This window comes from Haemaphysalis longicornis, unplaced genomic scaffold (genome assembly GCF_048455015.1).
Source record: "Haemaphysalis longicornis isolate Haplotype H1 unplaced genomic scaffold, Haemaphysalis longicornis Haplotype H1 scaffold_1, whole genome shotgun sequence".
NCBI classification, from domain to species: domain Eukaryota; kingdom Metazoa; phylum Arthropoda; class Arachnida; order Ixodida; family Ixodidae; genus Haemaphysalis; species Haemaphysalis longicornis.
Genome location: NW_027526203.1, coordinates 361323876 through 361351585, shown reverse-complemented (window position 1 = coordinate 361351585; position 27710 = coordinate 361323876). Strand labels below are relative to the sequence as shown.

The 27710-nt window shown below is 50.0% G+C and overlaps 1 protein-coding gene across 5 annotated transcripts in view; it reads right to left on the bottom strand.

Annotated features, from left to right (window-relative positions):
* The window catches only part of LOC144154988 (breast cancer anti-estrogen resistance protein 3 homolog), a 239710-nt gene that overhangs the window by 20840 nt on the left and 191160 nt on the right, over positions 1-27710 (bottom strand). For 4 of the 5 annotated variants that reach the window (XM_077686153.1, XM_077686156.1, XM_077686154.1 and 1 more), the window contains exons 3-4: positions 24359-24470; positions 16999-17077 (exon numbers count right to left, since the gene is read on the bottom strand). In XM_077686153.1, the coding sequence (XP_077542279.1) occupies positions 16999-17077; positions 24359-24470 (191 nt within the window). Of the gene's footprint in view, positions 1-15241; positions 15765-16998; positions 17078-24358; positions 24471-27710 lie in introns of those variants that run through there. The other variant, XM_077686157.1, reaches the window with a different exon arrangement.

The window sequence follows — 27710 nt, the reverse complement described above, 5'->3', positions numbered from 1 at the left end:
GTTATCTGAGTCAACGCCGCCTGACTGCGTGGACCATCGTCTTCCCAGAGTGCCACTGGCTGCAGCGGAGAGAGACGTCGTGCCTCCTCAATCGTTTTCTTCTGGACACTCAATGGACTCGTAAACACGTGGTGAAGCAGCCATATTTTTTTAGCGCTACACGTGCAGCTAGGACGGACCAATTGGCGTCATATTTTGCAAGGCTAGCACCGCCTGATCCAAAAAGCAACAACAATAGACTGGGTGACAGTTTTTCCCCTCCCAGTTGCGGGTCTGGAGGGAAGGTGAGGGGTGGGGGGGTGGGGGTGCAAACTGCCTTTCCCAAGCGCCCCAGAAAGCATCCACCCCCGCATCCTTTTCCGTTTTTTCTGCGATTCCCTGGATTCCAGAAGTTGGGAACGTTCCAGAACGTTGTCTTATATGCGCTGTAGCTTGTAGCTTCCGGGTAATTAATGCAAGCTATTAACTAAAGCCATAGCTATGGTACAGATGATTGTGCCATGAATATAAATGTACCACTCGCGGCAGCAGCTATAAGTTTGCTAGCGCGGGACGATAAAATCGGGTACCTCAACACTATCCGCCCTACGTACGGTTTGTGACGTATGGTCGATTTCTCGCAGTTCAGTGCCAATTCAATTGGTGCGGCCAGAGTGAATCCCGAAGTTTTGGGTAGTCACGGAGGCTTTGCGGAATTCCACTGAAGCGAATTTGTCGAACTTGTATTCGTGGTAGAATTGTGTAGTTCAACTCACGCAACCCTTTTTTAGCGGAGGTCTGTAGGCTTAGATTATTTGTAAAGAAGTTTTCAACGTGGTTCATTACGTTCATCCCAGTCTTCCAAATACCCATTTCAGCCGGGCTTATGACTCCTGGTTTGTTCTGGCGTAGTTTGTATGGGGTACATGCGTTCGCAATCCTCTACAAACTCCAGCCTGCTGGCATTCAGAGTGACGTCACAGTCGACAACATCGAATAGGCCAGGAGCATGGCGCGAGGCGAACGGCACTTTCGAGGGCACTTCTTTTGCGAGAAACTGGGCATAAATGGGCTTAAAAACTCGAAAAATGCCAACGAATTCTAGACCTTAAGCTTGTAATGTGGTTGGGAAATGTTTGTAATTCATTGCAATGTCCATTTAATGACTCCAATGTTCATCCGCACCACGACCAGCTTTACAAAGCCGGTCGTGATCCGCACGCAGCCCACAACGGCCACACATTTCACAGGCAAGCTGTTTTATCGAGCCGTAAACTCCGGGTTTTAACGCGTTTCTGAATTCCCAGCGCGCACTACGACACGGCTCGAAGACGGCATTCCGTGCCAGCTGCAGGCGAAGCGGGCAAGCGATGTGGCCCTTCCTTGGCACGCGATCAGGCTTTGTTATGACAGTGCTGATGTCTGCCAGATGCCCACCCCCGGGGGGTTCGGCCTCGTTTTCACCCCTGGCTGGCTATACGGGACTCCGACGATCCCGTCTCCGCGGCGACTGTATACGCGGGCGCACCGAATCCCAGCGCTCAGTGGGTGGTCAGCGCACATCAGCTGCTGCACCGGTCTGCTGACGCCCCGGTAAAAACAAGGCTCCCCTTTGTGGGCTACTTTTCACCGTCGCCACAAACATTGACCCGAACGAAAACAAACGGACAGGCAAGCTTTCGTTTGGTTGTGGTAAATACCGCTTTCTTCTTTTGTGTGTGTGTGTGTGTGTGGAGGGGGGTGGGGGGTGGGGGGGGGGATTTGGGACCAGGATAAGTTCTTTTCTTCTTTATATTTTTTCACCCCCCCCCCCCCCCAATTAAAAAGACTTATTAGTTGCTAACAAATCTTGCAGCAACCGAATAGATACATTCAAGAGTACCAATACACGGTGAAATGAACCCAGCATGAGCCACTATGCCCAGGCCAGGAGGAGGGGCCAGGAGGAGCAGATGGCGTCATGCTAATGCCAATTGCAAAGGGTATCCGTTCTGACCTTTCTCGTGCGCGCAAAGATTAAAATGTATTTAAAATATGTTACACTGAACGGTTACAGCAGAAACTTGGTGGGAGATATCTCCATATACAAAGGAATCCTTCTGCGTAGTTATATCAGCTTTGAAATTTCGTCTGAGTACTTTAAGGTGGTAGGTCACACAAATTTTTTTTCTTCTTAATTCACAAGCCAGGATTGTAGTTTTTTTATGCGAAAAAGAAATATGCGAAATAGTAATGTATAAAAATTATTGATTTCTTGAACCAAAGCAATTTAGTTTCGGTTTCTGAATTTAGGGCTGGAAAACTTGCTGTAACTCCACAAATAATCACGATAGGAACACAATTTTTGTATAGTCTTTATAAGTGTTTTGGGACGCTCAAAATATGAATACAAAGATTCAGACATTTAAAAAAAACTGACGTTTGAAAGTGGCCTTCCGCATTAAAAAGCCAGGACGCCGATTACTAAGTTACTTTGTGGTCGGCGTTCTGGCTTTTTATTACGAACGAAGGCTACACATTTGGTCCACCGAGCTTCATTTCTTTTTAATCCCGCGACAAAAGTAGGAAGTGTGAATTAACAAGAGCAGCGAAATACGCATTGCCGGCATCCCCATTGGACGAAAATTTTCTCCCGCCCGCTTCTTTCACCGGCTTAGCGACGTGCTTCACGGTGCGTTGGTCGCGAACAGTTTGCTCGAAACTGTTCGATTTCCTCTCTGTCTTGTAGGGACGGAGGGCGGAGAACCGCCTGTAGAACTTATTAGGTCCATCAGTAGAGTTGAACTACTTTTCGTTCGAACTTCTTCCGGTCCCAGTATGACACCAACGCCGCTACGGCAGGTGCCAGGGCGTGTTGCCTCCATAGGGACGCTATAACAAAAGCTTTCGGTTCACATCTTGTTTTCCCGTTCATGCCATTTTTTTTCTTGGTTCCTACCGAGCGCCTACAACCGCAGAAGAAAGGGGCAGACGAAACGGAGATGCATTCTTTGTCGGAGTATGGCGGAAAAAAAAAGTTCGCCTTCTACTTGGGCCTACCAAGGTGAGGGAGGGGGAGAGAAAATAGCTGGAGGCAGGTAGAGGAAGATATGGAAGACTGTCGATCGACGCGAGCAGCTAGGCGCGCTACAGTCGCCCGCTTGTGAAATGTGCACGCGACGTTGTAGCCGGCGGTGCCCGCAGCTGCCGAAGAAACGGGAGACCACGCCCCCTCTTCTCACCACATGCACGAGGAACGTTCCACGAGCCGGCGGCAGCGTGGCAGTCATTTTTTTTTTTTTTTTTTTCAGAGCAAGCCTACTTAAAAAACCGTTACGCAGCCGGAGTCGACAGGCGGCCAATTTCCAAGCGGCTGAGCCAAGCCGGGCGGTCATTACCTGTCGCCTTGCATGCAAGGCAGAAGAGGAGGCCCTAAGAAAAGAAAGACATCAGAAATTTTTCCTTTATTCTATTCGCTCCCGTTCCTTGTTTTCTCCTTCGCATTCGTTCTGGGAGCGGAGTATCTAGGCGCTCTTTTTTCCCCCGGCAGCGGAGCACCAAGTGCAGCGGAGCGCACTGGCTGCGTGGGCGTCGCTTCACTGAGATCATTGCTCCTAGCAGACAATGGCGGTGGGTCCCACAGCCCCGCAGGGCTAGCCGGGCGCGCCGGGCGGACGGAACAAAAAAAAAAAAAAAATCGCCACTGAGTTCACGGAACTAGGGAGGCCAGGCTTATGGTCAAATAAAAGGCTTTTTTCCCCCTCTATATACGTATACTCGTTTTTTAAATGCTGAAAACAGACTTTGCGGGGTCGTTCTCAACGTTTTTCGTTCTCCACCTTCGCTTTTGATCCGGTTCGGTGTAAAAGTGAATCTACCGCACGTTTTTTTTTTTTACTTGATTTAACAGAGGAGCAAGGAGCATGCGGCGTGGGATACATTTGGCTTGAGAATCCATATACAAACCTGAGAGCGTTAACCAACTAACGCACTCCAGAAATTATTTTAAATATTAAATATTCACAACCGCAGCATTGAACAACCAACCCCGTGGTAAACAGGGATCGGCGAACTATTGAGCGCATTCGAAAACATTGCAGCCGTGTTTCCCCAGGAATTCCCCGCGCCGTTATTCTTAGCACTGCGCGGCACCAAATTGCTTACGACGCGGCAAAAGGCCGCCCTATCTTTCATTTCTTTCTCGGCAGCGGAAAACCGAAAGCAAAAATGAACCACATCAAGGACGTGAACAGGCTTTTTTTTAGGCTTACACATGCTGGCGAGGAAAACATCCGAGCCGAGCCCAAGGGGGCTTAGACAATTAATTTTACATGAACTCATCAGGCGGTCTTACTGGGCAAGAAACCGCGCTTTAGTCAAAGCCCTGAAAGGGGGAGTGCTGTAGCGGGAGACTTCCCTCCAACCCTCCTGGTGGAGCAAGGATGCAAAATGTAGGTGCATCTTACCGCCCCTCCCCTTTTTATCGTTCCTTTTCCTTACTTGCTAGGTGGCAGCAGGCCTCAGCACTTCGCATAATTTTACCAAGGTTTTCCAGGAAATCATCGGCAGATTTTCTCGTACGCGAGCAGGCAACTCGAGCGTTGCCTCCCATAATGCCACCTCTTCCGCAGTGGGAAGAAAGGCGGCGCTCTTCTCGCAACACAGATCTAAATGGAGGGGACGCGATCTAAGCGATGCAGACAAGAGCGCTTGAGAGCTTCAAACACCCAGGATACAATAAATTAGTACATCATATCCCGATGCCCTGTGCCCAGAAGCCATCAGTACAACAGTAGCTGTGGGCCGCAGTACAGTTGCCTAGCCAACACTATCGGCAGAAACCCGACGAAACACGACACACCGTGCATACGTCAGCAGAAATTACCGTACGCTGGAACAGTACTGGGACAATTCCATGCACAGAACGAACACGCTGGTGGGCCGCGTCTGTACAGTTCTGACGGCCAACAAATATTTTACTTGGAGTGGGTTCGACGCCACGACCTACGTGGGAATGCACGAGCTCACAAGTAAGCTTTGAAAGCATTCAACTACATGACCCGTCATCTTCATTGGCATGCATTGCCAATACACCCGCAGCCACGAAGATACAGATCATAATTTAACGAACCCGTTAGCAGTTTAGAAAAAAAAAAGGCGCTGCAACATTTACGAAAAGAGCACGCGCGAATTAATCAAACCCGAACCTCCTCTTTTCCCATGAGACACTCCAGTCACCATACGCGTAAAGCGCAGATCGGGCAGATCGCGAATGCGCGAGAACATCCTTTAGACATTGGCTACGCCACACAGCAAATAAATAAATAAATAGCGGCTGGTCTTCCTACAGTGACAGCTGTGTAAAGGACACCTTTGCCGGGAAAGTGGGCATCTATATTAGTGCGTAATCAGGAAAGGGTTGTGTTAATTGTAACTAATATCGGTAGCTCCGAAGCGGGAATCATTGATATACTCGGCCGCCATCACTCTTCACTGGAATAGCTGTGCAACTGCGGGGCTGTTATGAAGTCCGGGAGGTTTACTATGACACCATCGTGCCCTGTAGATTTCGCACTTGGCTCGCTTTGAACAAATAAAGCTAATTCTTTTTCTCCCAATTTCTCCCAATCTCCCAACACACGGCAATACTCATGCGAGGCATTGGCCAAGAATTCATAGGCCCATTTTTTGTGTGCGTGCGTGTGTGCGAGTGCGCAATAACTATCTTGCACTTGCGTTGTGGTGAACGCGGTAACAGACTACAGTGCATAGCCTATACGCAGAGTGATCCCTGACTTTACCGCTACTAGCGCGCCAATTTCAAACTGCGCTAAATTGCAGACTTTTTATAAAATGATCGTAGTCTGGCATCATCAAAGTTGTTAATGACTACGACGTTACCCCTGCCATTTCACCCGTATTTCCTGGACGTGACTCAGTTTCTGATGTGATGTTCTCCGCACAACAAGGGCGCGAAGTCTGTTTTTTTTTTTTTTTTGCCTCCATCCTGCATATAGATTTTAGGCCCCAAATCTTTCTTTTTAAGGTATCCCACAGCCGTGGCATAGATCCATGGGTCGCTCACTCCTAAGACCTCCAACACCTATGGTGGCCGCTCATAACCAACCACGCCAAGTCTATTTCACTACAAGCACCAATCAAGAGCCAATAAGGTTGGCGACGCCCGTAGCCCTCTTTCCCCATTCGGCAGCCGTGGTGTTAGGGGGAAGTATAATACTTCTACAGCACCATAGACATCATTGTTCACCTGATAGGAACAAGTACTGAGCCTTCTGCCGGTCCGCGTAAGCTTATCCCGCAGGAAACTGACACAGAGCGGGCGTGCTCGACGGCTCGCAGAAAAACTCGAAGCTGAGCTTCCTGCGATCCTCTTGGCTGAGCATGCTTGGCATTTCGGCATTGCACAGACGACGAAATGCATTTCAGGCCTTACTGCAGCGCTGTGCCGTATTTTTTTTTTTTTGTCTCTATCTCTTGCACGCCTTAGGGGGTGCGCTTAATTCCTAATGGCACTTCGTGATATTACAGCGAAGGCTACCTGGAGGGTCAAAACTATCACTTCGGAGCGCTGTAGGAGTGATGCGTTGGTGGTAGCGTGCCATCTTGTCGTCCATCCGATCAGTCGGTCAACTCAGTCACTGCCGGCAGCAGCAGCAGCACAACGAACGCAGCGATGCCCGCCGATCCGTCTTATAACCCGTCAGGGCCGTAGCCAGAATTTTTTTCCGTGGGATTATGGATTACAGGAAGGGAAAAATTTCGCCAAAAAGCAACACTACCACTCGCTTTCGCACTGCTTAGAAAAAACTGGGGAGAGGGGGGCGTCGAAGATGTGGATGTCCTCGATGTTTGTCTTCTGTCTGTGAACAAGTTTTATCGCGGCTAAAGATAAAGACTTGGATATCACTGCAACTGCAAGCTCCCACTTTTCTCTCGAGCGGGTGGGTTCGCGAACAGTGGCTGAAGGAAGTCTCGGCAGATGCATTCGAATCGCACGTAAGCCACTTCCAGTATCTCCGAGCAGTGGCGTACGCAGGATTTTGCTTCGGGTGGAGGCAGGGGGGCACTTAAAAAATTGAGAAAATAATACCAAACAAAAATTACCACATAATATTAATAACAAACAAAATTAATAAATAACAAGAAAACAACAAAAACAAACACACCCACAAACAAACAGTGGCTCGTGGTTTATCCAGCCTTGAAAACCACCCCCACCCTTTGCGTACGCGAGTATCTCAGAGCGCATCTTGGGGATAGGGACGAGGCCTGAAACGGAGAGGCGTGCTCGCTTGTAGCCCATCTGCGTCGAACGGCACGGACGGAACAAACGTGTGGCTTGGGCCGCATCTACGAAAGTTTTCGAGCCTTGACCTACCCACGACATGAACTATCCGGGTGTATCACGATTACCCCGCGTGCAGAAGCCCCGTCGCAAAATCCCCGCGACGTTAGCCCCGTGTCTCAAATGCCCCGTGAGCGATTGCGCCGCGCCATAAACCCCGTGTGCCATTTGCCCCAAACCATTCTCCCGTGGCGATACGAGGAAACGTCACTTTTTGGTACCTAAATGTTTTAGAAATAGCAAGATAATGTTCGACGGCCGTCTCAAGAAAGAGGGAGGAATCAAACCGAGCCTAGAATGGAGAACGTGTGGTTATCAAAATGTCAACCCCCCCCCCCTCCCCTGTTGAACCAGCACTGCGATAGCATGCCTTCCATCCGTAGCAGCGCTAATTTGTATGCGTGGTCTAAGTAGGGTAGATCTGAAGCCCCCTGCTGCGGTAGTGATAACTACGTAGTGAACTTTGTTATGCCCGCGTCCGTGGTGAAGCCCAGCGACCGTCCGAGGCCTTCGGGGGTGCCACCTCGGCCGGGCCACAGCCTCGTCGAGTTAGCGCGACATTCAGCACCAACTGAACTACGCTGCCATGTTGGTTATTCCGACCCAAAAAGGGCAGGATGCGCTCTTCATACGTGGCTACAAGTAGAGCCACTAAATAAGCTACTCTAGCTACAAGTATGCCACGCCAACATGTATGCCAACATTATTATTTACATTGATAATTGCTCATAGAAGATAATTGATAATCCAGGACGAGAACGTTCACAGTAGACGATCCAGCAATTTCGGTCAAAGTCCTCGTTTCTTTAGTTTTCTCCTCCCGTCTCTACGTACCGTTTTATATGGCGCACTAAGAAATTACAAAAAAAAAAAAAGACATAGAAGCCTGTGGACTTAGATTATCGGCGCGGCGCGGGGCAAATGTGTCAGGGGCTGATGAGTACGGGGCTTCGACAACGGAGCGAAACGACCGAGGTTTCCGCCGCGGGTCAAATGAAACGGGGAAAATGTGGGGCTTTCGAGAGCGGCGCAAAAGGCGCGGGGCGTTCGGCGCGGGGCAAATGAGACAGGGCTTTTGAAATCGTGGGCTTTCGTGCACCACCCAACCATTGCAACACCCAAACATCACCATTGAAGCGTCGACTTGACTCCGTGGCTATGGCGGCTAGTGCAGCAACGGTTCCCGCGCGACCGAATCGGCCCCCCTTGTACTGACTGGCGCTGCCGCACCGACCGGTTACGGCAAGCACAGACGTGGTAATTACGGTGAGCCCAAGCGAGCAATAGTGTGTTTACATATACATATATGACGGTGACTCCGGATGCGTGCGCCCAAACAAGTGGTGGCTTGCTTACATTTGTGACGGCGATTACAGACGCTCGAGTAAACACTGGAGAAAAGAGTGGAAAAACAGGAACCTGGAAGTACAGAGAAAGCTCGGAGCCTGGAGTGAACACCACAGGGGGTGCGAAACAAGCGAAAACCCGAGCCCCTGCGACACTCGGCCACGACGGCCTCCTCACCCCGTAATAGCCGCGTCTTCCGGTCGGTCGGCGCGCAAACACGGGCTACAAGCGTTCCTTAGTAAAACGGGGCCCTTGACGGCCGAATTAGTTCTAAACAACAGGGAAAGACAGCAAACGCAACGAGGGCTTCGCAACAATTATTGGATGCTATACCAGATAGAAAAAAAAAAAAAAAGGCTGTTCACCAGTCTACCAACTGTAAAATATGGTTTGCTCGGCGAAGCCAGTCTCGAGGAACAGAGCCCAAACTAAATACGTCGGAATGCGAAAGTTTACTCAAATTCGATCTATCTGCAAGTGAACAAAATCTGTCAGTAACGTTGACACAATTTGCGCTGAGCAGTCAAATTAACCCATATTTCCGAAAGACTATTCAACAAGACGTCATTGTTATCCGTGTTCAGTTTTTTTTTTCTTCTTCTAACTGCGCACGAAGCGTTGCGGCTTTCCTCGCTATAGTGTTACAAACTCAGGCGATATATATAAAGAAAAACCGAACCTTTTTTTATTCAACGGGAGAGGGACGGCCTTTGAAGCTCGTACAGTGTTTAGTGTTGAAGAAAAAAAAAAAGTTGTTTAAGGATTCAAATGAAATAAAAAAAATCCCGGGCCATCTCCACTAAGTGAAACCTGGGGAGGGGGAAGCATGCAGTGTATGAGTGTATTCTTGGCGCCTTGGAGTTTTTGCCAACGGAGATGAAACCATTGGAAGGTGAAGGTATGCAGCTTTGCTGTAAAAGTCTCTTGTCTTTGAAGCACGAAGCTCTCTAGCGCGAGGCGTCAACGAGTGTACCGGTGTTTTTTTTAGTACGCGTTACGTACTAGCGCGAGGCGTAAACGAGTTTCCCGGTGTTTTGTAGCGTGACAACATGAGACGACAATTACGACGACGACGACGACAGGAGACGCCAACAGCCCCAGCCCCTAAAATAAATTCGACCCGATCTCGTTAGAGAGAGAGAGAGAAAACGTTTATTTGAGCTTTCTAAAGTGGGAGTGGTTCCCTAGTCCGGGAATCCATCAAGTGAGCAGAGAGCCTTCGCTCTAGATGCCAGGAGCTGCTGGACGTCCAGACGGTCGCTGGTCAACAGGTTCTCCCACAGCTCGAAGAGGGGATCGGAGAGGTGGAAGTTTGGGATTGCACACACACTGTATTATAACATGAGCTAGAGTTCCGGGTTGTGAACAAAACTGGCATACAGCAGAGTATTGAGTTGGAAATATACGATGCAGGCGAACTGGGTGAGGAAAGGTATTGGTTTGTAGTCTGCGGAGCAGCGATTCTTCTTCCTTGGATAGTGCAGGGTGAGGAGGAGGGAAGTGTTGTCTGTCGGACCGGTAATATTGAGTGATGTCCTGATACGTTACGAGCGGGATTATCGATGTGGTTTCCTCGGAAGCCTGGATCTCGTTAGATTTGATTTGAGGTCAGAATCAATACAATACTGAGTCCCAACCCATGGAAAATTTCAGCGTCCTTTTTTTTAGGTGACGACGAATAACTCAAATCTCGTGATGGAAGTTGCGCACAACAGTTCAGAAAGTGCTATAATGTGGCCCTACAAAAATTGTACTAATTGCGGTTTAGCCTGGGCAATGAGGCGCGCAGTAGGGTGGCGGGAGGGGGGGGGGAAGCTACGGAACCCCCAGGGATTCTTAAGCATTCCAGGAATATCCTACCCACAGACACTTTTGGTGTCACTAAAATTTTTTCTCGTTCTTTTTCTTAAATTACGTTAAGTTATACGCAAATTGGTCCGCACAGTAAAAGCTCCTGCTCTTGTTTTTTTCTTCTATTTTCTAATATCGGTAAAACAATATTATTATTCGAGATTTAACTGCCAATGTCCAATAAAAAAGGCATCTGAGACTACACTTCGCTCGGTGAACTTCGGTTGTCGGTTCGGTGGAAGAGGCCCGGGGAAGGGGGGTTGCGTCGACGGACCTCTGGGGTGGGGTTCGCCTTTTCTGAAATAGAGACTGCGCAGGCGTGCACTATGGTGAAGCTAAACCACTGGATTACTTATAGTGCAGAACTCTTTCCTTAAATAAAGACTTCCCCGAAGTGCACTGCGTTAAAGCGAAACTACGGGATAGACTTCGAGTGCAGAACTCTTGCCTGTAATAAAGACTGCCCGTCATCCAAATTATAACGAAAGGTTTCACACGGAGCGCATAGTTTCGCACACACAAACAAAAAAAGCTATATAAATCTTTAGGATATGTGCAGGAGCAAAATGCTGCGTTACGTTAGGTCTTCGACAAATTAGCATTGATTTTTGTTGCTCGAATTTCAACGTAGCTTCTTCTGCAAGGCAGCAACATTTACAAAAAGGGCCCATCTCCCCGCGAGGGGGACTCGAGTAAATGCGTCGCATAGGGGGTGGGTGTATTGCGTTAACGTTTAGTGTTTGGGGAGTTGGTGGTAGTGAATGCGTTGTATCAGCAGCTTATTGACATAGTTTGAATGAGTCAAGGATATAAGGCGCGTTCGTAGCCTTTCATTCTGTGTCGGTTTTGTGGCGCAGTGGGAAGAGCACCATGTACCTCGCGTTCGGCCCACAGGTAGTGAATGCGTTGCATCAGCAGCTTCTTGACGTAGTTTGAATGAGTCAAGGATATAAGGCGCGTTCGTAGCCTTCCATTCTGTGTCGGCTTTGTGGCGCAGTGGGTAGAGCACCATGTACCTTGCGTTCCGTCCCCAGGGTCGTGGGATCTAAACCAGGCGCCGGTAAGTATTATTTTTTTATATAGTGTAGGGGGAGGGGTGCGGACCTGTTGTTGAGAGCGAGGAGGGTAGCGTGATGCGGGAGAGGAGGAGTGGGGGAGAGGGCGCACCAGGAACGGCTGTTGCGGACGCCGAGGCACGCCAACGCCGACAACGCCGGGTAACATCGTGAGTTAAAGAAATGCTCTGCATTTAAAAGAGTGACATCAAGTTGTCCCCAGTTTCTGAACTCAAAACTGGCTCGTTTCTCGTGTGACTGATTCACCTATCGTCGTGGCCCAGGGGCTGCAAAGAGAGCGTGTTTCCACCGAGCCCGCGGAGCAGCGCTCTTGCACAACGGGCCCTGCCCTTGAGAGGCCACTTTGCCCCCGCCCCGCGCGGCCGGCGTCGTCGTCGTCTTGGTGTCGACGGGGGGCCGGCATCGAGGCTGGCCAGCTCCAAAGGGTCCTGCCGACCTTGGCAGCAGCCGCGGGGGAGGGCTGATTGTTCGTTCCGTGAGAGCGCCGCGGAAACGTGACGCTGCCGCCACACGAGGCGGGAGAACCCGTTCCTCATCGTACGCTCCCCGTCCCAACGCGGCAGCAGGAGCCAGGGTAGCCAGGGGGCTCTTGCACTCTCTCGCTTTTAGAGCCCAAAGGGGCGCGAAAACGAACGTAGCTGCACCGCAGGTTGAAATGACCGCTGTTTACCGCAGTGTCGTCGGGAGGCTAACTTAAACTTTCAATGATTGATAAAAGGTCCGCAGCTTCACTGCAAGGTGAAATAATCGCAGCTAAAATATCAACAAATGCCGCAAAAAGGGCAACGATTTATTGATTTATTGCTAATGAAACCCCCTTCGTATAGGCGTGATAACAGGTGCCATCTCGTCACAGGTGCTAATACATCTATAGTACATCAGCTCACGGTTCTCATTTCAGCGCTGTTATTAAGATTACACTGAGTTTTGTGTGTAACAAGCGGTAACTGCTCTACGTTAGCATTCATATCTTATTTTATTCCTGCGCTACATGGAAACTTTCAAATGAGAAAAGCGTTCGAAGGCCTTCGGACGACCTTCGAGACGGCCGTGTAGCACAGGTATTAGTCACCTCCAAGGCTTTGTAGTTAACTTCCCGCGTATCATTTTTAAATACTAGGGCTTCGGGAAGACGGATTCGGGTGGCTATTGTCGCAGTCTAACACAACGTCTGGAATCATGTCTGTTTCTTTTCTGAAGATACCGCCTTTCGTAATTTTGACTAGTAATGCCTCGGTGATCAAGTTATCATTACGATTTTCTTTACGGAGGCTGAGTTAACCTCCCTGCCCGGTTGACTGTAACGATTTCTATTCCATATTTCTTATTCTTTCCAGATCTTCTTTCCTGTGTCTTTTGACTTTTTTGTCACCTTAGATGTCTTTACTCCTACGCTGCTGAACATTTTCATAGTGATCCTTCTAGTCTTCGTTTTGTTCCTTTTTTTTCGGCACTGTGCATCCATGCTTTTCATGTACAGAAACCTAAACACTTCAGTTGCCCGCTAACCGTGATCCACCATTTTTATAACCGCTCCTGAAAACATATTCTATTTTGCGCTTCTCAGACCCCTTGCACTGCTTCGTTCGTCGTCTTGCCGCGAGTGCCTAAGGCCAAACAGCCCACCGTGCTTTGGTTTACTTGATAGGGTGAGTGGTTTTAAGCACAGTACTGCGTTCGCAATGCTCCGTGCGAGCGCAGTGGTTGACTTTCCCCTGGATGCGGCCGTACAAGTTGCCAGAGGCACGAGGCCAGTGCGCGCAGCTGGCAACAGGGCGGCCGCCTTCGCGAAGAAACAGAAAAACGAGCCCCTCGTTCGACGGCTTCGTTATTCCCGTCCTCGCGCCAATGAAGCCTGCCTCGTCGGCTACGCCGAAGAGTGACTACACTCTCCTCGCGCGCCTGTTCACGAGCGCCACAGCGGGGCCCTGACATTAACGGCACAGAGCCGTGTTTCTTAATGCCAAGCTCAAGCTGCGGCGCTAGTGCTCGCGCTAGACACGTGATGTACCTGAGATCACAAAGCTCTTCGTTTCCTCCACTCTACGGGCGCATGGGACTGCGGCAACGCCCGTCAGCGAAGGTGTCAGCTACGCCTCTATTCTGCCGTTCCTCCATTTCCCCCGATCTCTAACCTAGCTGCTTTCCATTCACTTTCGCCTTCTCCCAGTGGCGGATCAAACGACTCCATTTATGGCAACGCTCCTAGTTATCCTAGCTCCCCCAAAGTAAAGGATTTAGTGTTTGGATGCGCTTCCTCTTTCCACTCACTGTCCCTACTTCATTGCATGCATTCTGCGATAGTTTTCCAGCATGATACCAGCCGTATCCTAAAGGAAATAAAACAGACCTCAGTGGAACTTTGCCTAAATGCTCTCCTCTAAAGAGGTGAACTAAACGGACGGCTTCGGGAAGGAAATGCGTGCCTTGGCCGCCAGTGAACGGTTGCGCCGAGAATTGCGCGCCGATACTGCATAGCACTTGCTGAGACAAATACGTCAACACAGAAGGCCAGAGGAGTTGGTTAAACTGCATCTTAATTGCCGAAAACAGCCCGTGGAACAGGGAAGCACGAAAAGACGCACGCAGCGCTGACAGGCTTTTCAATTTTATTACAGTGCTACAGGTTGCACACACACATTTTCGCAGCAAAGCGTCAATAAACCGAATAGACAAATATAACAGCTAACATTTTGCTGCATTCTATGCAGCGTCGTGAAATCTAGCCTGCAACTCGCGCACACGTCGAACTTTTTTTAGTCATCTCTTCGTTTTGTTAACTCTTTGCTGTGCGTAGATATGCGAGACAGGTGTAACGAACTCTGCAATGACAATAAGTAGCCAGTCAGTGCTCAGTGGCATAGACAGAAATTTATTTTGAGGGTAAGGAAGCAAGGATCGAGTGTGAAAGCCTTTCTCGTGCGAAAATTTGTCAGCATAGCGGAGGTTTGGGTTGAAACATAACAGCGTCTAAATTTAAAGGCAAAACGAACATAAGGCAAGGGCGTCAGCTGAAGCCCGGAAGCAAGCAGCTGCGAACACGTGGCTGATCACATGCAATTTGCACGGAGCTGATGAGCGTCGCGGGTGCTTTCCTGCAGTGCACCACAAAGCGCGCCGCGACACGCCCACTTTCTCAAGAACTTTAAAGGACGAGAGCCCGACCGTCTGCTGTATAGTTCATTAGCGTGAGCACATGCAAACTTAAAAAAAAAAAAATGTGGACGAATCCAGTACTCGCAAAGTGAGCATATGCCTTCATCGATCCACCATGACGAACTGCTCACCCACAGCCAGCGCCGATTGACGCATAGAAGCGCGGCTGGAGCAACCAACTTGATGGCCAACGAACGCTGCTCGACCACTCACCCGAACCTCGCGCGTTCTCCTATAGTTATCGTCGTCTTATCTCGGCGACCCAATCGGCTTTCTGTTGCCCATACAGTGAGCAAGTACCGCGCGCTCGATAACCCAACGAGAGCACCTTGTCAGAACGTTAAGTTTACGAGCGCACAGAGCCGCCAAATTTGTTTTTGAAGTAAAATGCGCCAATCTACGCCTGACTCATCAAATTTCCCGGTTGCACAAAGCAAGGGCCCTTAGCACAAGGGACGGAGAAAAGGGACGCGACGCACGCACTCACCGAGCGACTCTGGGTGCGCCGAGCCGGTCCAGCCTCAGATCGGGCCGCCCATGTCGGGGTCACTCACACCGCGCACAGCACAGTTCGAATACGATGCGGCAGGCCCGGTCCGCTGTTCCGCTCATTGCACGTTTGTGTGCATTTGACGAAGAACGATGTGCAGGAGAGCGCGGGCGCGCGCTGGTCCGGTCGATCAGCAACGCCGCCACCACTGGTGCGGGTGGTTCGACGACGTCCCTTTCGCGCGATGAGCTTCCCTCGAAGCTAGTTCCTCAGCCCAGGGACAATGCTCCTCGCGGCGGTGTAATGCACTTCAGCGTCGCCGCTCGTTGCATTTTGACAGGAGACAGCCAGAGCGCGACCGTGGCTCTCGTGGTTGGTCGCGCGCGAACCAACATACACACGCCAACGCAGACGAGCCCCTTCTCTTGCTGGCGCGATCATCTGCTAGCCGGTCTTCTCCTCTCGTATTTATTATTTCGTTCATTTGTTTGCCTAGGGGCCGTGCGCGGCCGGCGGCCTGAGAGAGCTCGGTTCTCGCATCCCACTGGGAACGCTGGCTCCATCTCTCGTCTCTTTGAACAAACGAACACGCGCGGCGTACCGCCAAGTTCAAACGCCTCGTGGAAGTCGCGTCTACCTCTACTCGTTGAATCGCCGTGGACCTTATAGGTGCCACCAAGAAAAAATACAATTGTGGTCATTGAAAAGACTGCTTTGTCTCGATACCAATGGTACCGGCTTTATCGCGAACTTCATATAAATAATCGAGATATTAAACAAAACATATGAGGCTACGGAGGAAAGAAATTTGCTTATGGGGCACTGGCAACTCCCCAACCACTTTCCGGCGATTTCTCTATGACGTCGCAGAATATCGTTTGCGCAATCGGCGGCCGCCGACTTAAGCCACCGCCAAGAAACATGGTTGGGCGATTGTAGTGGGCCCTCTAGTGCCGTTCTAGCACAACACTTGAACGCTAACGTGCACTTAACGCACTGATATGTTATAACCATGTTTTTAGTGCTGGCCTCTATGGCGTCATTGTGGCATGACATGTGCAAGTGTTTCAATATTTTTGCGTGTTTTCGGTTTAAAAAAAAGCCTTTCGCGGCTGGAATGTAGCTCTGTGAGTTACCAAACACTAGTTCTTTCAAAATGAACGGTTATACATCGTATTCATGCCCCCTTTAATGACAAGTGCCCCACAGCCGACAATAATACAGCACACACAGAGCATAGACGCAAAAAGGCAGGAAAATGGGATCCTTGTCAAAAGGACAAAACAGCGAAATATAGCGCAGGTGGGTCTGTCGGTGGCACATGAAAGACAGCGGTAGCCTTCCAACACATGTGATAGTGAAGTTCTGCAGCTTTCACCAGCACAAAGTAGCAGAGTAAAAAGCTTTCAGAGTAGCACACAGCAACACAAGGTAGCAATAGAAATCCTTGCGAGTAACCAATCATTTGTTAGCATGGTTTGTCTTCTCCATACTGTAGCTAGGAACTTCGGTACCTCTACTCTCGGAAGCGCTTGGAGGGGGCGGGCACGCGATGCCCGCACCGCGCTCCCGTTGTATCCACCACTGATATGTAGTCGACTTTTGTCTAGCATTACGAGGGAAATCGACATTAATCGGAATACGTAGCTGCCTGTCGTTGCGGGACCTTTTAAGCTTGGTCAAAGTAAGTGAAAAGATTGTTAACGAGACCCGACTGCATAAGGAATGACAATAAAGGAAAACAGTCCACTCACTTTTCCTTGGGCTGTACAAGAGAACTGCTGCTCCGGAAGCGCGAAGAAAGCAGCGTGCCGCCCGACTTGACACGGTTTCCTGTTACCGCAAGACACAAGACAATGAACGAGGTGAACAGTGCAACAGCATAAGAAATGAAGTCAAGCAAACAATCTATAAGGCCACAAGCAGGCCTCACCGACATAGACACGGCACAACAGCCTCGAATCTGGCAGGCGTTCTTCTCGGAGCTACGCACAAATGTCAATTCCGCCGAAAGAGTACGCCTGCGCGCACGCGCACACGCACGCACGCACGCACACACGCACGCACGCACTCACTCACTCACTCACTCACTCACTCACTCACTCACTCACTCACTCACTCACTCACTCACTCACTCACTCACTCACTCACTCACTCACTCACGCACGCACGCACGCACGCACGCACGCACGCACGCACGCACGCACGCAAGCGCAGTAATATAACGTCGAAAGTATCGACAGTACTGAATCCCCAATCCGCTGCTCACTAACGTGACGAGCGGGTAGACCCCCTCCCTTAGGGACAGTCCTTACACCGTATTGCCTACTCGCTCTCACGAGGATGCCGCTCCCCTTTGCAATTCTTGCGTCACCAGGTGAGCCGTCACTCCCTCTCCAACCAGTTTTACACCATGAGTAACAAAAATTCATTGGTCATTCCACTCTGTGAAGGTGGTTGAGTAGTGAAGCTGCTCCTTTTATATAACTACATGTGATTGCCATATATACCATTTGTGCAAATACAGAGAGATACACAATTTGTTCCTTGTCTGAAATTTTCTATTTTCGTCTACTTTTCTTTTTTATCACGCAAGTGGCGATGGTCTTGTGGCCGCTGTGATACACCGCCAATGCCCCCGGGACGACGCTGTCTAGGTTCCTGGGCAGTGTCAAGTACATCACCGTCGACGCGTTGTCGTGTGCAGTTTGTGGACACTATGACACTGTAGCACTAAGGACAGCAGCCACTTGCCATCGGGCCGCGAACTCCTACGTGGGCGGCGATTAGCGTTTGCTTAGGCGATGTGCGTTTGACTTTGTTGTTGGCTCGTTCACTTTTACTTTTAAGGGAAGAGTTTTTCCGCGCGGAAGCAATAAAATCCTGGATCCTTGCCATAGTCACCCTCGCTGTAAAATTGGGGGGGGGGGGGGGGGGTTGAACGCGTCGAAGCTACACCTGGGCGCGTCGTAGTGGAAGGCCCCGGATTAATTTGACCACGTGGGGAACAGCATCCGCACACCACACATGCAGTGTTAATGCGATATCAGTCTTTGACTCTGGAGATTTGGCACTAATTTAGCGACTCAGTCAAAACATTCGGCGGGAAACTCGAACGCGACTAACGAACCAGACATATATGCGGTGCCAAACGATTTCCAACCACGGGGCTAATGCAAACCTGTGGCCCTACCCGGGACGTGTTTGGGTCCTCACGAAAAATTAGTACTGTTAAAACTTGTTGACATTGGTTACGCAGCTACGGCCAGGCAAGTCGGGCATGGAACGTGCCCTAATCACGGGATCTGTGCAACTACCGAAAATCTTATGAAATTGGTCACGTCATCGCAAGCACGCAACCGGGATACCAATTGTGCCTTCACCAGAGGGCCACATCGGCCCCTCTACTGCTCTCTCGCAAAAAGGCCACGTGACGACAAACGACCCCCCACATGGTCCGGTCAACATTCAATACGCCATACGCACCGCGCATTTCTGCGACAATGCAAATAGCGGTTTTAGCCAAGTTATACGGTCTTTATTTTTCCCCTTTTTGTTTAAATTTGAAATTTTTTACGTTTACAAGAAACTTAGAGTAATCTGTCAAGCATACACAGAAATCAGAATATGGGAAAAATATCCCCCCCTTTTTTTGGTGGAGGGAGGAGTCACGTGACTGACGAATCTGTGAAATGCGTGTCTAAAAAAACGATGAATCGAATAAAATCCCCGCCCCCCTGATCACGCAATGAGGAGAGAGAAAGAAAAACTTCTTTATTTGGCAGAGCCTTGTGGGAGTGGAGCCTTCTTACAGGTAGCCATATGCCGTCCTTGATGCTACCGCTCTCTCAACCAGCAGGAGCTGATCGCAAAAGAGAGAGCTGGACAGCAGCGTCTCCCACTGCTCGGGGGAATGAGGAGGGAGTGGAGGTGGCAAATCAGGGTTCCGTGTGCAATCAAAAATAATGTGCCTAAGTGTTCCTGATTACGTACAGAATTTGTATTGGGCTTTGTGTTGATTTGGAAACATAAGGTGCATCAGTGTTGGGTGGGGATACGTGTTTGCTTGCACAAGTCTGAGCGTAGTTTCTTGTGTCTTTGTAGTTGTGGGTGGGGCAATGGAAGGAAGGAAGGAAGGAATAGTACAGGAAAGGCAGGGAGGTTAACCAGAATACTGTCCGGTTGGCTACCCTACTCAGGGGGGAGGGATTACGGGAAATGAAAGGGAAAGAAAGGACAGCGGTACATATTAAAGGAGAAAATGAGAGAAAGAAAAGTAGAAAAAACACAAGGTGTGACCAGGCAACTAGAAAAGTGTTCTGCGACCGAGTCTGTAGTGTTCTGTAATTTCCTGGTACGTCGTGAGCGGCATAGGTTCATGTGAGTCCTCCGCGGCCTGGTCGACGAAACCTCGGGCCTTGAGGTGGGCTTGATCATTGCCCTCCATGGAGGAGTGGGCCGGCGCCCACACCACTTCCGACTACCCTGTCTGGTGGCTTGCTTGACAGTATGCGGTACGTCACTGGAGCCACCCAGCCCGACGTGAGACTCCTGCATACTTCTTGTGAGTCACTAATTATGACACTTGCCTTCGTTTGTGAGAGAGCTAAAGCTACGGCTAGTTCTTCCGTTTCTTGCGTTGAGGCTCGCGGCAGAGTTGCCCCGACGACGAGGTCTGTCTTCGTTGTCACCACCGCTACTTTGGCTCGTCTTTTGGGGTATGCGGCTGCATCTGTGTGGACCACTGTGGGCAGAAATCCATATTTTTTGTCCAGAGCTTTGGCTCTTGCTTCTCGCCAACCCTGATGGTGAACAGGATGCATATTCTTCGGTAGTGGACGGATTATGACGTGCTTCCGCCACTTCTCCGGCATTTCCTTTGTTGAGACAGCGTCACCCACTGGCATCAATTTTAATTGGGCAAGGACCTTCCGGCCCGTTTGGGTTTGTGCGAGGCGAGCTTTTTGGTTGGACAGGTGACCTTCAATTAGCTCATCGACTGTGTTGTGTAGCCCAATGCTAAATAGCCTGTCTGTGGACACGCTCATTGGAAGGCCCAAAGCTTGTTTTGTTGCTTTCCTGGTGACGGTGTTAAGTTTGTCGGTTTATCTCTTGTTTAGAACTGCATACGGCACTGAGTAAGTTATTCTTGAGAGGATGAAAGCCTGGACGAGACGAAGTCTGTCTTTCTCTTTCATGCCTCTGTGTCGGTTGGTGACTCTTCTGATCATGTGTAGAACCTGTTCAGATGTTTTTGTAAGCCGCTGTATCATTTGGTCGTTCCTCAATGAGGAGAAATGTCCGAAATTAGCAAAATAGTCAGTGCAGGGGATGCTGGCGGATAATGGGTGCAGGAGGAGATATGGAATACACCAGTTCCAGGACCGTGGTCACCACGTGTGGAGACAGTCATACTGTGGCTTTCAGCGGGTGATCGCTTAATGGCTTCAAAGAGGTCGACAATACAGCGGCAGCTGTTAGTATGAAGTTTGGGGTATGAAGTTACGAAGTTAGTATGAAGTGTCACCTGTAATAAGTTGATCCCCCATCATTACTCGCGTCGTCCTTATCGACCCCGTGCTCGCCGAGAAGCTAAAGTGGCCGCATCATTGCCATTGTCGTCTTTATCGACGTCGGACCGGACAAGAAGTCGCGTGACTAGGGAGGGAAAAAAACAGGAGAGGGGAGGGGGGGGGGGAGAGTCGCAGGCCCAAGCTACACCTGGGCTATTAAGTGCGCCCTACTGGATTTGACTGGATGAACTTTATTTAAGCCTGCAGAACGACGACACGGGCCGCGACACGGGCCTCGGCGTCGTCCTGGTGGCTAGCTACTACTCAGCCGAGGCGTGAGCTCGCCGTTGCCGGCTCGCGAGTCCCATGCCTTTCGAGCGCTGGCAGGACCTGCTGGACAGCCCAGTGTTGATGCTCGTAGGTGTAGCTCCTTGCGGCTTCTTCAAGCCATGGCGGGATGGTTCTGAACGCCACTTCTTCAGGGTTCATGACATAGTCCCACAAGATGAGCTTCTGGTCTGTAGTCTTCCTGCAGTAAAGCTGGCACTTGTCGGTCGGGTACGCCTCCGGATACATTCGTTGCATCAGAGCCGGGGTAGGTAGGAACCCGGTCTGAAGCTGTCTTAGTAGCACTGCCTCCACCCGGCTCAAACCGGGGCCCGGGGCTGCGAGAGTTCTATGAGCCGGGCGGTAGGCCTTGGTGATTTCACCATAAACCGTCATTCGGTCCTTGGCAGCGAACCACGTTGGACGGTCAGTTGCGGGGGCGCGGTGCTCCGTACTGCAGGGGCTAGGGAATGATTCAGACCACTGGGGAAATCTTTAACATAGGACGAAATCTCGGCACACGGGCTTTTCCGCCTTCCGCCTCCATCACAAAAAGAGCTGCTGCAGCCGGGATTGAACCGCAACCTTGTTCTCAGCAGCACAATGCCTTCTACTGAGCCACCGCGGCGAGTCAGGGGGAAACGCCAGCTTTAAAGGGGCAATGAAGACAATGCAAGTTTGGCTCGTTAAAAAGATTGCTTTGTCCCGATAAAAATGGCCACAGTTTTATCGCAAACTTCAGACAAATACTGCAGATATTAAGGAAAACAGATGAAGTAGTGGCGGCCCCCCGCCCACTTTCTTGCGGGGTCTCTATGACGTCACAGAATATTGTTTGTGCGATTGGCGGCCGTCGACCAAAGCCGCGGCAAAAGAACATGACCGGGCGATTGTAGTGGGGCCTCTAGTTTCGTTTGATCGTATCACTTGAATGATAACATGCAGTGCACACACTGATAACCATATTTTTGGTGTTCCATCTATTGCGTCACTGCTCCCTCGACACGTCACTGCTGACGTCGAGTAGCGCGAAATGTGCAAGTTTCTCTTTTCAACATCTCTTGCGTTTTCATTTTCGGTTAAAACACCTTTCACAGCGTAAATAGAGCTTGGTGAGTCACCAAAGGATAGTTCTTTCAAGTGGAACAACGTTGTATTTTGTTTTCATGGCCCCTTTAAGAAGACTTAGGAGGAAAGGGCGGGGGGAGGGTGAAGGGCCCAGAGCGGCATGCCAGCGGTTAGCAGGAAGTTCCAGGCATTTGCGTTGTCTAATGAAACAACTCCGACATCATATCGCTGTCACCTATGTCGACGCGGGGTTAGCCACGAAGCCAAATCATTACTGGGCCAACCATTACTCCTCGATTATCAGTCCCGGATCGTCCGCGGACTGCCCGCGACGCGATCCTGCGCTCGATTTTTCCATGTATTCCTATGGAACTTCCTGTCCGAGGGCAGTCCTCGGATTGCCCGCGGACCGTCCAGGACTGGTACATCAAGGATGCCCGCTGTCGCATGACCACAATGGTGGAAAATCCAGGATTGAAGGGACAGCGCGCGCAGCATGCAAGACAAAGTCAGTTAGTACCCAAGTAAGCACCCAGCCAGTAATTTCTGCGGCCAATCACGCATCCTGCGGTCGGCCGCACGCCAGAAGAATTCGGCAGCGGTGCTGCGGGAGCAGTAGTGCGCTTGTGCAGTCCGGGAGGATGCGCGACGGAAAGCAAGAAAACCGTGACGGAGGCGACTAACACCGCAAACAAAAGCACTGCTAGTGATCGCCCTCATAATGTTTACAGCGGAGCTGTCATAGGCTAAGGCTTCCCCCGCCTTTTGAAAGCGAAGCTTTCAGCCTTTTACTAAACGGCACTAAACAGTACGCTAAACGGAACTGCAGGAAAGCCAACCTTTTCTGACGATGATGGTGATCGTGAGTGTAGTGTAGTGCAGAAAAATTAAAACGCTTCCCTGCGAAGCTTGGCGACAGCTCCGTTAGGCCTCCTCCGCTAAAGGTTGTTGTGCAGTAGGGGGAGGATGTGATGCAGGCGTGCGACGGCACGACGCATATAGGCCTAACGTCATGTACTAAGGTGAGCGTCGACAGCCGTTATCCATAGCCGTTATCCACAGCTCGACGTACGATGAGAATGACGTTGCTCTGCATGACGTAAGGCCGTTAGCCGTAGGACGTTAGGCCTAACGTCGCATTTTGAGGTCTGGGACGTTAGGTCTAACGTCGCATTTTGAGGTTCAACACCTTAAAGGCACACACACGAAAAAGTGCTTATTGTACGCCAAGCAGTAGGCACCGATTCACGCCGTAGACCCCAAACCAAACCGTCAGGCCTACGCAGTGCATACCCCAGAGTTGCTGTGGTTATTCTAGAAAAGTGGTGCATACCTCCAGAGTAGCGCTTACTCGCAGTGTGGGATTGGCTAACCACGGAGTCCTTTACGAGAAAGCTTCGCGTTTAACCATCGTCGTCGATAGGTGAGGTGCATGATTATTCTTTTTTTTTTTTTGCGTCCGTATCGCGAAACGCCGCTCCCCTCCTCCTTACTACGCACAACCTCTCCCTTCGGCCACCCGCTCGCCTCCGCCGCTTCATATTTTAAGATGGCGCATATTGCCCTCCGAAAACAGCCTTCCCAGCACTGCATTTGTGTTTAGAAGTGACGCCGACTTTAGGGAAATCGGTGTCAGCTTGGTCTTTGTAAGCTGGCTTTCCCACACTAAGTGTTGCACAGTGAAGCCTACTCACAATCCCGCCGAACGCTCCCACGCGCGACGGTGCGGTTTGAGCAGGAGTTTATGGCCATCCACATTCCAAGAGCGGAATGATACTGAATATTTTGTCTCATTTTGTTAGTCTGTGTACGCGGATGGAGCAAGCATTGGAAACTCAGGGAAGCAGGAGCGGGATCAAGGGGACGGGGTTGAAGGGCGAACAAACAAGCTTGGACAATTTGACGGAGTAAACTAGTAGCTACGGTGGGCTGTCGAGGCTTTCCGTCAGGGATTTAATCACTCCCCCAACAGCCCCCCCCCCTCTCCCCTGAAGGATTTCGACACCCACCTAAAAAAAAAAAAGATGCCACAACCACAAGACCCTGACCAGGAATTTAGACACCCCCTTCACCCCCAAAAACCCCCCAACACCCCAAAGGAAGACTTCGACACCCCCCCCCCAAAAAAAAAAAAAAAATCGAAATTCTGGATAAACACCTGCCTTCCGTTAACGTTTATCCTCACTGCAGACAGTGTTGCACCCACCTTTGTCGTATTTGCGCTTCAGCACGATGAGGGAAGAGACGAGGATGGCCCGGTGGGCGCCATTTCTCACCCCCAGGTCTTTGACATCCCTCTCCGACATCCACAGGATCTCCTGCACAAACAGGACAGGAAGCATGGTCAGAGAAATGTTTCCCGTAAGTACATTTATATACGCCCATGGGCGGCCTGATTGTGAGTCGTGTGCGCGGACGGTATCCGAAAAGCGAATCTGGCAGAAGCGGAATAAAGAGGCTTAGCCGATCCAAAAATTTTCCATCCGAATCGCTGGAACATGGATTTGTCATGACCCAGATATTCAGAGCTTATAAATAGATTTCGCGTTAAATATCGATTTTCATACTTGAGCCTTGTGAAGTTACACACGTTACTATTGAGAATTTTTGCGGGCTTCCTCTGTCTCGAAAAAGTATACGTCAAACCGATAGATTTTTAAATATGCGAGTCAGAGACGACGCGCTGTCGCGAAAAGGGGCACCGTTTTCCGAGTTGGCTTTGCACTGCTCGTCTGGCCACTGTCGCTTTTTTTTTAATTCGAAAAAGAAGGAGTTTTTGTTCGACGTGGCAACCAACGTATGCGAGAAATTGTTTAATCGTACAGTATGAGATTGAAAGACGACTTGTGTATTAATCAATACCCACGTTCTGACACACCAGGAGTTCATGTTTACCGGTGGCGCACTATTCTAGTTTGGTTATTTATCCATCATGACTTTGCTTTGCCGCAAATAAGCGGCAGATTTTAATATGTATTTAAGTAATGCGTTGTTCTGAATAAGAAGATAGCGGACGACCTATTGCATATCCGTTAGAGGTGCGCAAGGACGGATTAATGCGCGCCACGCCATGGGCACTGCGCGGCCTTTGTTATGCATACGGCGTACTTCCGCTCCGAGACCCGCGAGCCAACGCTCGGCCTCTGACGTCACGATCCTTTACTGCGCAGTTTCAGCGCCCCTCTGCGGCAACAACGGCTTCGCCCTTCGCCGGCTGTACCGGTATCGTCCATATATACCATGACGAGAAACATATCAGACCGGTTTGAGCTTCCTATACTTACGCGTAAAAGAAGTTTACGAGCCCCTAAGCTTACGCCTAAAGCAACATGCAGCGATAACTTACTGCAGTGATATCTCCACGCATTCCTCCCATTCCGAGGAGAGGCTATGAAGTGGGCCTTGTCGCCTTAAACACCGCCATTCTCTGCATATCTTCTGAACGCCAACGCGCATATATAAATTGCCGCTCCCGTTGCAAAGCCGGCTCGTGCTTTTTGACTGTGCGCTGTTCGGATTCCGAGTGCATGTTTCGCGGTCATCCTGAATAGACGGAGTAAACAGAAAACCCCGCTCACTCTCGTCGCGCTATTTACAACCACGCATAACTGCGCTCAGAAAACAGGCGCGCGGCATCGGGAAGGCCACGTAAAGGTACGAGAGCACTCAGTGACCACCTAGCTTATCGTGCAATGCAATGCAATGCAATGCAATGCAATGCAATGCAAGGCCTTCCAGGAAAGACTATATTTAGCTAGTTAGCCTCGCTCATGAAATACCTTCGTTCCTGACCAGTGTTAAAGGCTTGACGCAGTCTTGGTACGTTCAACTATAAACTTTACAAACTGTGATTTTCTTAATTACTACGAAATCACTTGTGGAGCGATTGAACGTTGTTATGGTAACAACTACGGTATACTTTAAAGAACTAAGGTACGCTTTAAAGAATCACATCAACTCACACATAAAAAAGACTCTTCTTTTAAAACAAACTTTATTTAAAGGCACTACAACTCATTAAACACATTCAGCTTCGGTGTTAGCGGAGGAGTTTCAAACCTGAGGAAAACGACGCGCAAAACAGGCCTATTTTTTCGCGGAACAAGTTCCAAACATTTATTACCAAGAGTGCAGCTTTAAAGAAGCTCCACCACTACCAGCACTTTGTTTTCTGCTGTCCCCATCAGCTGCGGCTATTCCCAGTAATGCAATTTTCATCGGGGCAACACAGCGCACGCCATTGCAATGTTTATTCTTGCTCTGTCATGAGGCTTCCCACGTGCTCTGACTGTTATCACAACATCATCACTAGCTAAACTGATGTGAAGTAAACACACCCCAGTGCTTCAGTGCTGTTACTCAGTCGTGAAATATAGATATTGTCACTAAACATGCAACTTCTCCGCGAATATGACTTCATTCGCTGTAATTGCTATCAATCGCTAGTAAAGCTTTCCACTTTAACTCTGGAAAAAATTCATGGGCGGTTGACAATGCTTGTCGCCGTCTCTGCCTCAGTATCCTATACCGTCTATGGCACTGCTTGGCACAGGACTTCTCCACAGGCTCTCAGGGGTCCTTAGTACGTCAAGTAATCGTCGTTCAATGTCTTCCAAATTTTCGCAATTGTAGAGATGCGAGGAGTAACGCCTTTATTTGCATAGTCGAAATCTAATGCCCCCATCACAGGGCATACGCAAATGCAATTAAAATGGAATGGGCAAACTGGAAACGCAACTTTAAGGCAAAATACAAATTAAGTGACGCAGTAGACCGGTTGCGTCAGATCTGCAAAATGTTTCACATAAATACTGACAATAATTGATGTCTCAGGTCGTAATTGCATTAATGCTTATTTAACCGAATCGTCATTTAACTAGCGTCATGTGGCAGGTATGAGCGAATAAAGATGGTTGTGTGTGCCCGTGCGTGCGTGCGTGCGTGTGCCCATGTGTGTGTGACTGTGTGTGTGTGCGTGTGCCCATGCGTGTGTGACTGTGTGTGTGTGCGTGTGTGTGTGTGAGTGCGTGTGTGTGCCCATGTGTGTGTGCGTGCGTGTGTGTGTGCCCATGTGTGTGTGTGCTCGCATGTGTGTGCGTGTGTGTGCCCATGTGTTTGTGTGCGCATGTGTGTGTGTGACTGCGTGCGTGTGTGTGTGTCCATGTGTGTGAGTGTGTGTGCGCGCATGTGTCTGGGACTGTGTGTGTGCGTGTGTGTGTGCGTGTGTTGTGTGTGTGTGACTGTGTGTGTTGTGTGTGTGCGTGTGTGTGTTGTGTGTGCGTGCGTGTGTGTGTTGTGTGTGTGCGCGTGCGTGTGTTGAGAATGCAAGAACACTCTGGCTGCGAAGGCTAACCACAGTCGTTTTTAAACAATAGTTCACATAAGGTTAGTCGGCGCGTTCTTCGAGCCGCTCTCTGCTACCGCAAGCTGGCTTTTCCGCCGTACGAGCCGTAACGAGGCAAAGCCATCCTAACGTGAGGAAGCAACGGCTTCGAGCTGTACGGCGCCATTTCCATGCAAATACCGTAATTACCCGATTATAACGCGCCCCCGATTCT